General features: G+C 41.2%; 1 protein-coding gene across 1 annotated transcript in view; it reads left to right on the forward strand.

Annotated features, from left to right (window-relative positions):
* The window catches only part of cds1 (CDP-diacylglycerol synthase (phosphatidate cytidylyltransferase) 1), a 34,187-nt gene extending 16,381 nt beyond the window's left edge, over positions 1-17,806 (forward strand). The window contains exons 3-13 of the mRNA XM_083673614.1: positions 7,660-7,756; positions 8,055-8,152; positions 8,348-8,487; positions 9,560-9,618; positions 10,344-10,426; positions 11,183-11,270; positions 12,092-12,160; positions 12,599-12,751; positions 13,297-13,416; positions 14,722-14,825; positions 15,038-17,806. Coding sequence (XP_083529740.1) covers positions 7,660-7,756; positions 8,055-8,152; positions 8,348-8,487; positions 9,560-9,618; positions 10,344-10,426; positions 11,183-11,270; positions 12,092-12,160; positions 12,599-12,751; positions 13,297-13,416; positions 14,722-14,825; positions 15,038-15,173 — 1,147 coding nt within the window. The 3' untranslated portion in view covers positions 15,174-17,806. The remainder of the gene's footprint in view (positions 1-7,659; positions 7,757-8,054; positions 8,153-8,347; positions 8,488-9,559; positions 9,619-10,343; positions 10,427-11,182; positions 11,271-12,091; positions 12,161-12,598; positions 12,752-13,296; positions 13,417-14,721; positions 14,826-15,037) is intronic.
* The last annotated feature ends 377 nt before the right edge of the window (positions 17,807-18,183 follow it).

The raw sequence follows: 18,183 nt of genomic DNA on the forward strand, positions 1-18,183 counted from the left end.
ATCTCCTCACTTAGAACAGTAGTTCTGGATCCATGCCTAGAGGTGAGAGGGGAAGAGAAAACCTTGTAGGGGAAGGCTGGACTTTAGGGAGTGTCACCTGTGTAGGGCATATTGTCTGAGAGCAGCAAAGCTCCTCTTTTATTAGGGTGTCAGGCATCAGTCTTGGAGAGCTGGGGCTGCTCCCAAAAGGAGTTAAAGTTTTCAATAAAAATGAGTCTCAATAGCTTCACTGTGGCCAGGGGGCCACAGATCAGAACCTTTTTGCCTAGGTCCTGCAGACATGCAATCAGGACCTTGAAGTCCTTCTTAAGGATCTCTGACTAGCGCATTTTAACACCATTTGATCCTACATGGACCGCCACATCTGAAGCCTCAGGGTGTTTGGCCAGAATAGGAGGGATCAGGGGTTTGTGGTGAAAAGATGTATGTCCAAAAGACGTGGCCCAGGAAAGCACAGGGTCTTGGCTCCCTTAACCACCACATCCCTCACAATAGAGGAGCCAATGATGAGGGCCTCCACCTGTGGAGTGGAGTGCCACAGAGCAGGGGAATGGGCATTGGCCCTGGTGTAGGAACCCGACGTATTGGGCCTAGAAGGGAGGATGGTCCGAATGGAGGCCGGTGGGGCATCTGTCACCACAGGGGTCGCCACATCAGCTGCTACTGCTGGAAAGGGGACAGCAGGGGACTGTTCGGGGAAGTGGGGAGGGGCAGGGATGGTGCCACAGCACTGTCATTCATGTATTTTGCAGTCTTGAGTATAAGGGTCTTGATCCTTTATCAAGGTCTTTAACTGACCGAGTAACCCCAAAAAGATGTCATTTTAGTTTGTTTTGAAGGTCATACTCGCAGGCACAGAAACTAAAGGCCAGTTCAGACAAAAACATGTGGAACTTTGAGGGTTAGCCAAGCTTGGGACCTGGTTTGGTGCTCTGGAGAGCATGTCTGCCAGAAAAGCAACTGAGGTAAAATGGGAGTTTTAAAATAATTACTTTATATACAAATAAAATCCAATGATTGGCCCTTTTTTAATTTAGACTCCCAACCCATACAAATATGCAGATCGTTGCAATCAATATTACGGGATCGAGAGAAAAACATACATTTAGTTGGGTCCTCATTCAGCACCAGCTTAAGATCAATCATTGATTTTTGAATAGCCTAGCCAAGAATAGCCTGCTGAGCTGAGGGGACATAGGAGTAAGAACAGTATCACCAGCATGAAAATGCAAAGATGTTCAAGGACAAACCAACATTATTTATGTAAATGTTAAACAGCAGTGGACCTAGAATTGAACCTTGTGGAACACCTTTATTAACCTTGAGAAAACTGGACGAACTCCATCTACTAATGGACTGGTAAATTTGAAACCAATTACAGGCCGACTGATCCAAACCAATGGCAGATAACCTCTGTAATAGGAGGTCATAATAAACAGTATCAAAAGCCTTAGAGAGGTCCATATTAGAGGGCTGCACAATTCGGTTTCTTATCCAGAGAGTTGCCAAAGTCATTTATAACTAGGGAAGCGGCAGCGATGGTCCTATGTCCAGACCTAAAACCTGACTGGTGCGGATTTAAAATGCAATTTATCGATAAAAAGGACCACATCTGATAATTGATCAGGAACTCCATAATGTTTGCTAAGCAGCCGCCTTCCACACTTTGGGAATGGTACCAGAGAGAATTGTCATGTTAAAAATATGAGTCAGAGATTCAGCTATTAAAAGGGTAGAGAGCTGCAGGAGATACAGATCAAGCATGTCAACCCCTGTAGACTGTTTAACATCAGTCTTACACATCAAACAGTTCCCTGGTAGAAACACAATAGACAGAGAATATAGGGTCATTGTTAGCCAGTGGAGCAGCTATCAGGAGACCTAGCCAAGCTATTAGTCTGATCTGGGATATTTAAATCATTGTTTCTTTCAAATGGGCAGGCTGCAGAGATTAAATGTTGGTTAAAAGCTTCACTTATTCTTTTTTATCCATAATGATAGAATTGGATACAACTTTTTGAGGTAGAGTGGGAGAGGAACTATTGCATTTCAGTGATTTTAACTGATTTCACCACAATGTGTTTAAAAAGTAACTTAAAAGTAGCATCCCCTTCCTGTCTCCTCTCCTGCACTGATCCAATAACACAGGATAGGAAAACAATATAGTGGATGACCACAGATAATTTGCTGTTCCATCAACTTCTTTCACGGCAATAAAAGCCAGCTGGGAAAGGGAGCCACTGTTGACGATTGAGATGCACCCCTGGACTCATGGATTCATATGATCCATATGGAGTCAATGGTAAGAGTTGATAATGAAATGCTTTGCTGTTTGTTCTATTTCATTAGTCCTGGTTTTAGTCATAGGATCTACATAGCTGGAAGGGTAGGCTCATCATGCCACCTGCTCTTAAAGACCCCTCCAGAGGGGAGAAAATTGTTGTCATGTGGTATACCTGCAAACTGAACTTTTCAGGTAACTTGATGCTCAAATGAATATGCAAGACAATGAAACAATGGTGAATCAAATCTTCAAATCATGCATGCATGCAGAAACACAACAGCTAATTTCTGACACTCTGGACAGTCCATTTCAGGGGGTTATATTATTATTACTGGGGAGAATGTTGTTGTTTGGAACTTCAAACTGAATTTCGCATCTGTGGCTAACTAGTGCAAATCTGGACATTATTTATGTGTAAATAACCAGATCAACATATCCCTTTGGCTATATGCATCCCTTTGGCTATATGTAGAGAGCTGTGTGTAAAGGATGGCCACATATCGCTCTCCTCTTTCCCCTACGCTGTAGCATTTTCGCAGGAACGTATAGTTCCTTTGATTAATGACTTTCACAAAGTCATTTGATGGTCTTGATAAGAAATTACTGTGCTGTAACAAAATCAGTTGAACTGATGGAACAAATGAAACAGGTTATAATGTAACACTGCCTTTTGGTGGCTCTGCTCTGACCTCAGAGGCTTGCAACACGACATTTTCCTGGTGCATTCCATGAGACAGACAGAGAATCAAGAGATGTGCTTTGACATGTTCTTATTAAACTAATGCACATATTAAAGGAGCAAGAGGTCACAGCAGAAACAGTGCAGGTTATCCTCACAGTAAGACGTTTAATCATCTACAATAAACCAGCAACCACATTACCTCTTTGTTGTCTGTCCCCCCTATAGCTGTCAATCAATGTGGGAGGAAGTGTGCTGATATTGGATATGCAAATGTGAGCAAGGGATAGACCAATGTGGTGGATAGGTCTGTGGGCTTAAAGGCTCATGGGTAGGACAACGGTAATCCCTGTCGGCTTTGCTCCTCTATTGACAGTATTGGCTGCAGCCATGTGCCTCTCTGCCTGTTGGGAAGTGTGTCAACAGACTGCTGAAAGAGAGGGGGAGGGATTGGGAGTGAGAAAGAATGAATGGTCGAGTGTGGAGCAGCAGTGGCAGCAGCAAGCTTTTTCATGATGCAGCTGTTTTTTTCACAATTGACAAATACTGGGCTCCGATCGGGTGTTCTGCTCTCGGCTGTAGCCTATATGTTTGTTTTTTTATTTAAGCTTTATTTATTTAAAAATCAAAACAAAAAAAGAGGATCAAGAGACCCCAATGCGCGAGGGCAGTGAATGGGGCACTGCCTTGCAAAGGATGCCATCCTTCAGATGAAATGTTAAACCGAGGTCCTGACTCCTGAATCGTTAAAGATCCCATGGCACTTATCGCAAGAGTAGGTGTGTTATTGCCGGTGTCCTAGCTAATTTCCGAAAAGAATCGGATTTTAATGAGGGAATAATTATTTGATCCCCTGCTGATTTTGTTAGTTTGCCCGATTACAAAGAAATGAGCGGTCTATAATTTTTATGGTACTTTTAGTTTAACAAATAGAGACAGAATATCAACAAAGAAGTCCAGAAAAAACACATTATATAAAGTTATAAATTGATTTGCATTTGATCGAAGGAAATAAGTATTTGATCCCCTACAAACCAGCAAGAATTCTGACTCATACAGACCGGTTATATGCCCATGAGGCACACAGATTACTCCTGTCACTTTAAGAAAGTACTCCTAATCTCTGCTTGTTATGGGTATAAAAGACACCTGTCAATAGAATCAATCTCTTCCATTCCAACCTCTCCACCACCATGGGCAAGACCAAAGAACATTCAAAGGACATCAAGGTAAAAGTTGTAGACCTGCACAAGGCTGGAATGGGCTACAAGACCATCAGCAAGAAGCTTGGTGAGAAGGAGACAACTGTTGGTGCAATTATTAGAAAATGGAAGAAATACAAAATAACCATCAATCGCCCTCGGCCTGGAGCTCCATGCAAGATCTCGCCTCGTGGGGTAAGGATGATCATGAGAAGGGTGAGGGATCAGCTCAGAACTACACAGGAGGAGCTTGGTAATGATCTTAAGGCAGCTGGGACCACAGTCACCAAGAAAACCATTGGTAACACACTACACCATAACGGATTGAAATCCTGCAGTGCCTGCAAGGTCCCCCTGCTCAAGAAGGCACATGTACAGGCCCATCTGAAGTTTGCCAATGAACACTTAAATGATACCAATATTTTGGCCCGGGAGCCATACATTTACATTCATGGCATTTAGCAGGTGCCTTTATCCAAAGCGACTTACAACAAATACGTTTGTTTAAGTAAGTGAATCATCTATCCATCAGTCATCATAAGAAAAAGTTATCAATCCTCGGACCAGGGGCCATTGGCAGTCATAATGCTAGAAGAAGGAAAAATTAAATTTTTTTTTTTTATAACAGGAGAGAAACTTGTACAGGGGGATAGTGGGGATGAAGAGGTCTTTAGGAGGGACTGTTAAGATGTAGCCTTCGCCGGAATCTAGATGTAATCTACGGCGGAAGATTGGTAGTGACTCTACAGTCATGACAGCAGCGGGAAGCTCATTCCACCAGCGGCACGCGAGGACAGTGAAAAGCTGTGACCGAGTAGTGTGGCTGCTGCATCCACGTAGAGGCAGCGGTGCCAGGTGAGCAGAGTGATCGGGCAGGGGTTTGGGGGCTGACCATTGCTTGCAAGTAAGGAGGGGCTATTCCCTTTGCCGCCCGTTAGGCGAGCACCAGGGTCTTGAATCTGATGTGAGCTGCTACTGGGCGCCAGAGAAGTGTGCGGAGGAGGGGAGTGACATGGGAGAATTTGGGGAGATTGAACACCAGACGGGCGGCAGCATTCTGGAGGAGCTTCAGAGGCCTGATGGTGGAGGCGGGGAGACCGGCCAAGAGTGCGTTGCAGTAGTCAAGGCGAGAGATCACAAGTGTTTGGACCAAAAGTTGTGCTCCTTCTCTGGTGAGGAATGGACGTATCCTTCTGATGTTGTAGATGAAGAATCTACAGGAGCGTGCTGTCACTGTGATGTTCACCACACACGATAAGTGGTCGTCAAGGATCACCCCAAGTTTTCTTGGCTGTATGGGAGGAGGTCACAGTAGAGTTCTCTACTGTGATGGAGAAGTCTTAGAGAGGGCAGGCTTTCCCTGGGAGGAAGAGCAGCTCAGTCTTGTTAAGGTTGAGCTTGAGGTGGTGGGCTGACATCCAAGCAGAAATGTCTGCAAGACACGCAGAGACACATGTTGCCACCTGTGAGTCAGAAGGGGGGAAAGAGAGAAAGAGTTGAGTGTCATCTGTGTAGCTGTAGTAGGAGAAACCATGTGAGGAAATTACAGAGCCAAGAGATTTGGTATATAGGGAGAGCAGTAAGGGCCCTAGGACAGAGCCCTGGGGGACCCCAGTGGTGAGGGCTCATGGAGAGGACAGCGATTCTTACCTGGTAAGAGCGATCGACCAGGAGAGTGCAGAGCCAGAGATGCCCAATTCTGAGAGGGTGGAGAGAAGGATCGGGTAGTTTACTGTGTTGAATGCAGCGGACAGGTCCAGAAGAATGAGAACAGAGTAGAGGGAGGAAGCTTGAGCAGAGTGGAGGGCCTCTGTGACAGCAAGGAGAGCAGTCTCAGTGGAGTGTCCAGCCTTAAAGCCGGATTGGTGAGGGTCAGGGAGGTTGTTCTGAAGGAGGTAGTGAGACAGTTGGTTAGAGACAGCACGTTCAAGGGTTTTAGATAAGAAGGAGAGAAGGGATACCGGTCTGTAGTTATGGACAGCAGACGGGTCAAGAGAGGAATTGATTAAGGTGGTAAGGAATGGAAGGAGGTCTTTGGAGATTGATTGGAGAAAGTTGCCCGCTAGGATGTGTTGCCCGCTAGGATGTGACCAAATCGAGTTGCCCGCTAGGATGTGACCAGTTTTAGAACACCATCAGGGGAGAGGGGGGAAAAATCAGATAAACCAGAGACCGGGTGTAGCGCAGTGGGTTTGGGAGGAGAGGTAGCAGTGTTGGTGAGAGGCAGAGGGAAAGAGCTGCTAATGTCATCAACCTTCTTTTCAAAGTGGGTGACAGTCATCCGCAGACAGGGAGGAGGGAGGAGGGGGAAGGAGGTGGGTTGATGAGTGAGGAAAATGTGGAGAACAGTTTCCTTGTGTCAGAGGCAGAGGATTGAATTTTAGAATGGTAGAAGAAGCTTTAGCAGCTGCAGATGAGGTGTAGTTGATTAGACATTATCCTGAAAACTATGTAGAAGTGCATGAAATGTGGTAGACCACATTTTCCTACAGGCCTCAGACCCTCCGTCCAAATAATGACTGAATTTATGCTCCAATATTCTGACACATATGTTTAGCTGAAATGATGCTTGGTGTAGAGGGCACTCTTACAAATAGCCTAACGATAACGACATGTCGCCTATTTGGGAGGAGGGCACCTCCCAAAAATGAAAATGCACCTCATCACTGGTTTGGAATAGTTTGAACTATTGCCTGTAGGCTAAATCTAGATTTTTCATTAAAAAATGGAACAAATAAAATAATGTAATTTTGTTTTGTGCACACATTTTTTGTCCTAATGCCATTGCCTACCTGTCCCGCCCAGCTTCACCCCACCCAAATAGGGGGTGAAAACCTGAAGCGGCTCGTTAGAGACTATTCGCACCCTGGTCATTGTTAATAAATAGGTGGGGGAAAGTGAAGGGAGAATTAAACATCCAGACAAAAATGTCAGTTTTGCACACTATGCAATATGCACAGGAATCTCTGTCCCAGCTTCTTCATATGCCATATAAAGGCTATTTTTCTTAATTCTGTAATCCATGGGTTCCATTGTCAAAGCTGACTCGCATTTATTCATGTCAAATTATCGTTAAAATATCTTTTTATCGTTGAAAGAGTGCATACATTTTTCAGTATATATGGTCCTAGCAGGAATCAAACCGTTGTTAGCATCATGCTCTACCAACTGAGCCACAGAGGACCACCCTGGTCTCACCCCTGTTGGAGACAGAACCTACTTTCATACAGAGAAGGGGGGGATGCAAAGGATTGTCGACCAAATACTAAACATGAGTACTTTAATTGGACATTTTATTATTTTTCCAATACTTTTGGAGCCCTGAAATAGGGTCTGTTTAAAAAAATGTTGTCCAGTACTTATGGAGGGCATTGTATATACACAAATGCTAGTCAAGTTTTTAATGTGGAATGATAAGCCCTGTGGTATAATTGACAGATTATATGTTAATGTTTTATACACAATGTATTGAGGTAATGTTTGTTGTTCCCCAGATGGAAGAACTGGTGGATACGAGGGATTCTGTCATTAACAATGATAACCGGCTTCTTCCTCATCATCTATCTGGGACCTATAATGCTCATATTTGTGGTAGGTGTCTTTTGCTGAAGCCTAACTGTAAACCATCAAATAAATGACTGAACCCAAGGGTTCACATGCACATACATTAACACACCCACTTACACTTCACAGACAGGCATCCACAATCTTTCTGAAACCGTGTACTTTTCACTTCAATACTTCTCTTGAGGACTAGTAATGACTGATTGCAATTATCGCAATTCTAACCATGCTCTGATTCCTGAAACAATACAACTAAACAACCAAAATCATGTTTTAGTCTTGCCTTGACTCAACCAGCTGTTATATTATCACTCCTTTTGTGTAGGTCATGGGCATCCAAATCAAATGTTTCCAAGAAATCATCACCATTGGGTACAGAGTTTACCGTTCCTATGAGCTTCCATGGTTCAGGACACTAAGCTGGTAAGTATACAGAGTGTAATAGTTTCCATTATCTCTCTCTCTCTCTCAATTTTACCCCCCCAACACACGCACACACATGTATGCATGTACACCAATCCTGTCAACCCTGAGCAAAGGCCACTGTCATGTTGGAACTGAAATAAAAGTCCTGTACTCATTTTAAAATTCCCTCTTTGTATTATCCCCTTTTTTCAGGTACTTCTTGATTTGTGTGAACTACTTTTTCTATGGAGAGACAGTAGCCGATTATTTTGGCGCATTAGTGCAGAGAGAGGAACCGTTGCAGTTCCTCGTCCGCTACCATCGGTTCATCTCTTTTGCACTGTATTTAGCAGGTAAGTCTCTCTGAGTACAATGGATGTGTTATCTATATAGTGTAACAGAACTGCTCTTTGGCCCAAGTCTTCAGACCTTTGAGACAATTAGATTTTATTGCCCTCAAGTTAATCACCAACTGCAGTGCGGACCTAGTTGACACAGTTGTCTATGTTTATCCTTCTCTACTCCTTGAATGAGAGTAGGGAACTATCTACCAACCTGTAAACATAATGGGCCGGATTCACAGACAAGGCATAAGCCTTGCTTTTTAGTCTAGGACTAGGCTTAAGCCTTGTCTGTGAAACCGGCCCTATGTTTCTGATATACTGATTAGTAGTATTGACCAAAGTGTAGTATAGGATTCGATGGAATTACGTCTACGGTGTATTAGCTTGTGTAACTGGTGCCTCAAGTTGCTCAAATCACAGATGGCCAACCTTGATGTTATCAAGATTATAAAAGCCTTATATTAGCCGTTATCAACTATCAAGATGACTTCACATTTGTAAACTTGAAAAAGCATTGCTAGCCAGGGTCCAGAGCAGTTCAGCCATGATAGTGATAGTGATGGCCAAGCAAAAAGTCTCCATTCTCTCCCCCTTTCTCAAAAAGTATAGCCAAGAAGGGGGTTTTCACTGTTTATTTAAAATTTCTAAACACCCCACTAGATTTTGTTTTATTCTTTGTTATATTAGTACTGTATAATGGATGCAACTATGCAGTGTTGTTGTGGAGAGTCTTTAACTTGGCACTGTAAGGTAACTGTCAGCTCTGTTCAACTCAAGAGCTCTGCTGAGCAGACCCAATCTGTCACTCCATTCCATACTGAACGGCTCCCCAGGTGCCTTCCTCAGGCACCATTGCATTTGGTGGTAAATTTGAGACATGGGCTTTCTATTAACATCTCTGGGTCTTTATTCAAACCATTTTTTTGCATTATTGTGTTAATGTCAAACACTGAAAATATCAGTTGAGAGCATGTGAGCCTTTATGTTGACACCCCCACTGCAAAAGGTTCATAAAAATGTACTGTATATGAATGATGATGTGGTTGAAAAAACTGACTGCATGTTATTTACTTTTTCACAGGTTTCTGCATGTTTGTACTGAGTTTAGTGAAGAAACATTACCGCCTGCAGTTTTATATGGTGTGTATCAGCGAAATAACCCCCGCAAGCACTAACTTTCCACCTGTCAGCTGCATATTTCAAATCACTGCTTCTAGAGCCATGTTGTGCAACAGTAATATTTGCTCGAGAGAAGATTCTTGAAAACCCACTTTGCTTATACTTCATCCCAATCCACCTCACACCTCAGGCATCCCTGTTGTGTACTGTATGACGTGTCATTGTGTAACTGGCTTAGAAAAAGAGAAGGCACTGTCTTGACAGTGTGCAACAATATTTAATTGATCCGTTCCAGAGGCAGGTCTTCTATGCTGACATTTTTTTCAAATACATCTCAAACATAGTCAGTCTGGCCTTTGCTTTATGAAAAAAATATTCAATTACCAATTAATATTTGGGGCCTGACACTTCTATATATTAGAGCTAATCTAGAAGTATCCTATCATATCTCCCTTTTAAATGTGTATGTCTATAATATTATGTGTACTTGGTGTGTCTTCAGCACAGGCAAACAGATACAGTATATGTTCTATCATATAAACACATTAGCCTGCTATGTTAAAGTTCTCATCACCCTATAACGTTTGTCTTGTCAGTGGGCGTAGTGCTGTGAATTGTAACTGTCTGGTTCGCCTATACCTCACATCCTGTTTATTGTTTACAATGTATTTGATGTAACCACCATGGTTTCTGAGTGGCCCGGCTACATTCCAGCCAGTGATGCTGTGTTGTGTTTACCATTCCAGTTTGCTTGGACCCATGTTACCCTGTTGATTGTGGTAACTCAGTCCCACCTTGTCATTCAGAACCTGTTTGAAGGAATGATCTGGTAAGCAGGAAGAGCACGCCCAGACCTGAGTAACCGGTCTTTTTTCAGTCAGAACTTTAGCAGCCAGTCAGTACTTTTGATGATGCCACTTGTGAATATTTCAAGATTAAACAAAGTGTTGATTTATTTAAATCATCAGTCCCTCCTTTTACACATATCACCAACACCTTCATATATAGTGCCTTCAGTAAGTATTCACCCCCCTGTACTTTTTCCACATTTGTTCTCCTGTTGATGCCTTGGGAGACAAAAAATAATTTACAAAGTTGAATGTCAGAGGAAAAACAACTGTAGATGGGACAACATCAGCCCAGTCACTCTACAAAACAGTGCAACAATATTTAATGTTGTAGAGTGACTGGGCTGATGTTGTCCCATCTACTGGTCTTTTTGTTTTCTCTCTCAGCTATTCAACTGTAGATTTTAGGGTTAGGGTGTGTGAACTTGATTTATTGAGTAACGTCTTGAAGAAATGTTTGCATTTGAGCCTTAGCAAAGCAATCATAGCAAAGGGCGTGAATACTTATTGACTTAAGACATTTCAGCTTTTCAGACATTTCAGCTTTTCTAGATCAGTGACAAAAAAGTCTATGAAATCTATTTTTAAGTCAGAAAAATGTGGGAAATGTCCAGGGGGGTGAATACTTAATGAAGTCACTGCACATTTTTATTCAGCAAATTGTTTAGATCATGTAGCTAACTCTTCCCCGCAAACATAACTTAAAGATATTGAAGTCTGTGAATCTTGTTTTCCAGGTTTATTGTCCCTATCTCCATTGTGATCTGTAATGACATCATGGCCTACCTGTTTGGCTTCTTTTTTGGAAGAACTCCACTGATTAAGGTAAACAATATATTTGCACAAACCCATATCAGTGCCAAGATTTGAATATTGACTGGGTTTGACAAATTTGTGGGCCATGGATAAATATTATTTTGTAAGGTTGAGATAATGCATTTGTCGACCAAATATTAAACACGAGTGTTTAATTTGAACATTTGATTAAGTAAGTAAGTAATGGGACAGTGAAGCATTTTTTTCTTCTCTTGGCTGAAAAGTTTGGATTTGAAATCAAACAATTACTATGAGATTAAAGTAGATTCACAGCATTCAGAAATTACAACACTTTGTATGCATAGTCCCCCTACCCAAAAGTGATGGGATAGATTTATCAAATGTCCAAATTATCCCCAAAATGCTTCACTGTCCCATTACTTACACAGGGCACTATATATATACACACACACACACACACACACACACACACACAGTGCCCTGTGTAAGTAACGGGACAGTGAAGCATTTTTCTTCTTTCGGCTCTACGTTTTTGTCAAGTAATAACTTGAGTAAGGGGAACCAATATTTCTTGAACGGATCTCTGGATGGATGACAACTAGACTGAAACCCTCAGCTGATTGGTCATTGCAATCTTATTGGTCATCGCAATTTCGCCCTCATTTAAATAATATTCAGCCAGATTCAACAGTTTTCGTAGCGTCGCCCAGCCTACTTCGGATCTGGTGGATTTGCCCCGTGACTCTTGAATGTCTATCACCTAGAGTTCAGTCACATGCAGCGTGTGATGAGGCAGAGCAGAAACACTATGTCATCATGATATCATCATGATGTGAAAGGCAGCCTCTGTTTTTGTCTCTACTCCACAGCTCTCGCCTAAGAAGACCTGGGAGGGGTTCATAGGAGGATTCTTTGGAACGCTGGTCTTTGGCTTCATTGTGAGTGCATGAAAACTAAGTGTGCAAGGCAATATTACAACACTATTACAACGCTTCCTCCATGCCAGAATATCTGAAATAATTGAATAGTACACTAGGTTAAAGCTGTGGTCTCAAACTTTGTTTACACTACCCATGTGAAGTCTCTTTTTTCAGAATGTTGTTGTGCCCCACCCAGTGTTTCTGGATGGAATCTAGTCTTAAGGTGCAACTCCAAAAGGAGCAGCCACAACCCACCAGTGGGACCCAATCTACGATCTGGCCCCAGATCAGCAGCAACACAAACCATGTCCCTCTGAAATCACACCACAAGCCAAACCTTAAAATGGTTTCTGCCTTGATATTATGTACAGTACAGGCTATTGGCAATTTGTTGTGTTGTTCACCAAACTAAATCCTCATCAACTGACACCTCTTTCTTTTCCTCTGTGCTTTCAGCTGGCCTACCTTCTAGCACAGTTCCAGTACTTTGTGTGTCCTGTGGAGTACAACAGCGAGACCAACAGGTTTGCGGTGGAGTGCCAACCCTCTGACATTTTTGTGATGCACGAGTACACCCTCCCAGCCGTGGTACAGAACGTACTGAGATGGGTAAGACCCTCTGGCATTAGCATTAGCCAAGTAATTTATTGCGAAGCTAAATCTCTGACAGGTGGTATGAAAGAATGTGAAATGTGATTCTAATGTGTTCCTCGATGGCTTAGAGACTTGTGTTGTAAATGTACATGGCTTGGCTTTATTTTATTGCTAGGTGCAATATGAATGTTTATTAATCACATTATTGAGCTTTAGTGTAGAGCTGGTTTTGAATAGGGCTGTGCAAAAATATTGATTCAGTTGAGTATCGCAATGCCACTTAGAGCAATACGGTATCTATACAAAGTCCTCCTATGTTGCTTTATCAGTTGAGTATCATGATGCAACTTAAAGCAATACTGTATCAATACAAAGTCCTCCTATGTCACTATTTTGGTATCCACAACATTACATAGTAGATGCTGTTTGTGAGTTGAAGAAACTTAAGTATTTATTAGATAATAGGTCTGTAATTATAATTTTACCTTGTCATTTTTAATGGCCAACTATAAAGTAATCTCTTATCACATCTATTATGAATGTCTTTTGTCTGTGTGCAGGAGACGGTGACCCTGTACCCCTTCCAGATCCACAGCATAGCGCTCTCCTCCTTCGGCTCTCTCATTGGCCCGTTCGGTGGCTTCTTTGCCAGTGGCTTCAAACGAGCCTTTAAAATCAAAGTGAGTAAACGGCACCGAACACCAAACCAGCTACACTCAGCTAGTTTTCTTTGTAAACATTTGCCTGGGATAAACCTCTTTGGAATTAAACATATCCCAGAGGTTCATATGACTGTACTTCACCATCAGGCTATATAAAGGACTACACTTAGGCTATGCAGACTTGATGAATTGTTTAACGGATGTCAGAAAAGTCAGGCGAGTGAAAAAAAACAAAATGTAAGTATCAGTGTGTCGAGTGTACAAATATCCAGCCTAGATGCATGAACATGAAAGCGGAGAAAATGAGAATTATTATTCTACATTTCAGCCTGATTATTAAATACATTCATTCAACACTTCTTGGCTGAAGTCATTGGTGTTTTGATTATGGAAAGGTGAGACAATTGAAATGACCTCATTATTAAAAGTCATATTCATCAAAATCCAGAGGGAGGCCTGTCCCTCTACATTATTTTAAATTAATGTGAAAATGATAGATTGTGGTTTTAATAAAAATGCTGCTATTTAAACATCTATCAACACGTTTGACCTGAAACCTATACAGCATTCAATTGTTGTCTAATGATGAAATAACTTGCACTTCTGTGTCTTCCCTAAAATACAACACCACCCCTTTAAGACCTCATCCAGCCAGTGTGTCTATCTTCCATTGAACAGCTAAACACAGTTGTACACTAGTTGAGTTACAAAATATAAAATATGCAGTGTTTTCGTTTTGTCTTGCCTGGAGAGAATTCAAAGTTGGGAATCTCAGTATGGAAGGATTTTAAAAGAAGGAAGGAACGTGCATCAGTGTGTTACACGGAATAGCACATTATTTGACTCACATATAAAGTTATTGGCTATGACTTGAAATACACCAGTAGGCCTTCATAATTTTTTCTAAAAATGAAAAAAATAAACAAATGAATCCAATGCCAGAAACAGATTCCCATTGTGTTATCGCAGGCTGTCGGCTTTCAGGTGCTGTGCTGTCACTCCACCGGCTCTTGCTGAAGTAGGCACCCTGAACGTGTAGCTCATACCTGACCAAAAGAATAACTAGAAAATATTTAAAAAATAAATCATTTCATTTGGAGGCCATCTCCATCGCCTACTTTGCCTATGCTTCAGGCCGGCCAGATGATTTGTTAATCATATTAATACAAATGTATCATGTTTTTTTAATTATACATTTTTCAAAGTGAAGCGGTTCATCGGTTAAACAATTCACAATTCAAGTTGGCATGGCCTTAGAGATGTAACGTTCCTGAAAGGTTGTGGTTCACCGTAACAGCAACCCTATCTCTCCTACCCCTTCAGGACTTTGCAGACACTATCCCTGGACACGGTGGCATCATGGATCGCTTCGACTGTCAATACCTGATGGCCACATTCACACATGTTTACATAGGAAGCTTTATCAGGTGAGGATCTGAAGGACACATATATGGTCTAGATAAGGGAGGGGTGTGTGTCATGGGTCATGAACAAAGGCAATGATGAAATCGATAAATCAATAGTTGTAAACCTGTCACCCTGTAAATCTTAAATAAGTCACCCTACAGAGTACTTCATGTGGAGGGGTTACTACGGGTTTGTTGACTGCCAGTCCTCTCCTATTCTGTCTGTCCTCCAGGGGCCCCAACCCCAGTAAGGTGTTACAGCAGCTGTTGGTCTTACAGCCAGAGCAGCAGCTCAGCATCTTCAACACACTGCGCTCCCATCTGAGAGACAGGGGGATGCTGCCCCCTGCTGCCACAGAGGTCCAGTGAAGTGTGTGTGTGTGTGTGTGTGTGAGTGAGTGAGTGTATGAGAGAGAGAGAGAGAGACCTTTACCCTCTTCAGGACACACTATCTTCTTCCCCATCTGTTTTTCTTTTTCTTTATCACCAGTCGTCATTACAGTGAACTACGGTGTTAATCCCGACATACAGAATTGTCCTAACAACCACACATGCAGACTTCATTGCTTCCAACGGGACCTGCATGACTACCTACACAAACCAACAGCAGCAACCGCTATGCTAACAAGCTATCAGCAGCATTCTAAAGACTTTGCTGCTCTGAAGAAAATGTCTTCCAGATTTAAAATGTATCCCAAGCACACAGTTTCTGAACAGTAACAAGCGGGTTCCCTGTGGAGGGCAAATATTGCACTGATTTTAGCTGAACCGAAGGAAAAGATGCAAAACTTCTGGGTCTTCGCATTGGGCATGTGACTTGAGCTACAGCAAAGACAGTCTGGGTTTTGGACATATGTTGCTCCAGGTTTTCAACATGCAAACTACAGTAAACACTTGTAACAAAAAAATATCTAAAACATTAAGCATGTTCCTAAGTCCTGCAATTTTGACTCTCTTATGTGAAGTAGTTTTAGGTATAGATTTATCTAGTATCAGTTAACTCATGCAATAGAGCTTGACTGTAGGCATGGATATAGACACTGTAAATGCAGAACTATAGCAACAGCACACGCCGATTCACACTCTACACAGTGTGTTTGTGTGTGTACATATCTCAAATGTATTACTGTAAATAAATATATCATATATATTTAGCTGAATAAAGACCTAATATTAAAAGCACTTCTGTGACTTGTCGGGAAAAATACTATACACTTTTTAAAGCTACGAGAATGATAAAAAATGGGATGTAATTAATTTATTGTCTACAGCATGAATACAACTCATGGGATTAAGTAGGTAGGGATAGAGATGAGTTGAACCGGTTGCTGCTGATTTCGGGATGGGTGTGTGGTGTAACTTACTTGAGATTGTGAAAAAATGACTGTGCTTCCTCTAACCAATGACTTTAGCTGCACTGTAGTTGAGTGAGTGTGTTACTCGCCTAGGTTGAACCACTCCTACGGCTCCAATATTCTTAGACTCAATGTGTGTCAAACTGTCAAGAAGAAGATATTTTAGAGTCCTCTTATTTGTTGAATTGCTCTTTAAGGGGTATAAATTATTAAAGGTAGTGGTAACATGTTATGTTATTATTGCAGTGTGAGATACAATCCAATAGGTGTGTGTGTATATATAAAGCATATTATATTAAAGAGAGTAGTTTTATCTTTCAGCAATATTTTATCTTATGCAAGTGTCGGTTTGAATATATTGATATAGATTGGATTTCTATATTGGGCTGGAATAATATCAAACTACACGACAGGAAACCTGCACTGTGGACAAATAACAGCTATTGTGTCATGTTAAGTAGTTAAATTCATTTGACAATGTTTACTGGGTGAAACAAAACAAAACTCTATTTGATTTTGAGGAAATTGTCTTTGTATGGCGCTTGAGTTTTCCTGAGATGTGGGGTTGATTGAATACAGCCCTTTTATAGCAGAAATCCTTCCAGAAACATTTACCAAAGTACTGTCTGTTTGAAACACTGATTTCACCCTCTATAATAATAACTCCCCCCAGGCTCGCCCTTATCCCTAAGCCCTGGCTAACTGCCCTAGTTAAGGACCTATGTAGTGAGAGCAGGGAGTGATGGGTTTGGGATTGGTCTTATTTTCTGGAGTCCCCTCTTACTATGGCCTGTGCAATGTTGTTGCGTCCCTGATCCAACTACTTTTCCGTCTTTTGTTGGACATGGTTTCCTGGCAGATCAAAGGAAAGGGGATTGCTGTATCGACTTTTTGTATTTAATTTCCTACAGAAGTGGATTTGTTGTGACTCCTCTCCTCATATGAAAATAATGGAGGTGGATTTTGGGACCAGTTCTGTACTGTATAATTTGTGTCGCTTCTTAAGCCCTTCCCCTAGCATAACAGCGTCTCTCGATCGGCTTCTCTCTAGTTTACAGGTACTTCTATACAAAAGCTTTTTAGAACTAACTGAACTAAGACTCACAAGATTAGACAAGCACGTGGATATTGCATGTGCATTTGAAACAACCCAGTCTGACCAAAAATTCAGCAAAACAAAGGACTAAGGTTATGAGACTATCAGAGCTGGAATAAGTATGTAGTCCAAAAGAGGTCTAAGTTATTGTGTAGTTTTAATCATATATAAGCCTGTATACTATTGGTACCGTAGCATTGCAACAAACACAATCTAAAGTGTAGCTCAGATAACTTAACTTAATTGTCAGGTATTATACATTGCAAAGTTTGTCTTTTATTTTAATTATAATTTGTGTCCATTTTTGTTTGATTGCATATGTAGAATTGTTTTCAAATGGAAATGGTCTATAGCTTTTGATGTGGTTAGGGTTGAATAGTAGAAGTTGTATTGAGAAATACATGAAATACAACAGACTAAAAATATGGACAATACAAAGAGTGATGTGTAAAAAAATAAATAAAAAAATAAGCATATTAATATTATAATTATAGGGATATTGTGATTCTATACACTGTATGGAGGTGAATAAATCTTTTTTTTTCTTTACAGTATGTCTTTTGATTTAATTGTCATGTTTTATTAACAATATTCGCCATATAATGAATTTGACTTTCAATAATGCCAAAAGAAATGTGTTTTGCTCTCTAATTGTTGACGATGTTTGTGCTATGAACATTCTCACGGCATTCATTCACATCATATTAACAATTATGAAAGGAGGAAAAGCTTCATGTGTATTTGAGATGAAAGCAGTGTTTTTAAGGTTTATTCACAAAATGAATTTTGTTCTTGACATTTCATTTGTTATTGAAAATTAAACATTGAGTTGCAGTGTTAGAGCTGATGCAGTACTTGTCTGTCGAAGCAAACAATACATAAGCATTTTGAATTAAAGTGCTTTTTGAATTTGATTCCTCACATAAAC

This window comes from Argentina silus (genome assembly GCF_951799395.1).
Source record: "Argentina silus genome assembly, chromosome: 7".
In the NCBI taxonomy this organism is placed as follows: domain Eukaryota; kingdom Metazoa; phylum Chordata; class Actinopteri; order Argentiniformes; family Argentinidae; genus Argentina; species Argentina silus.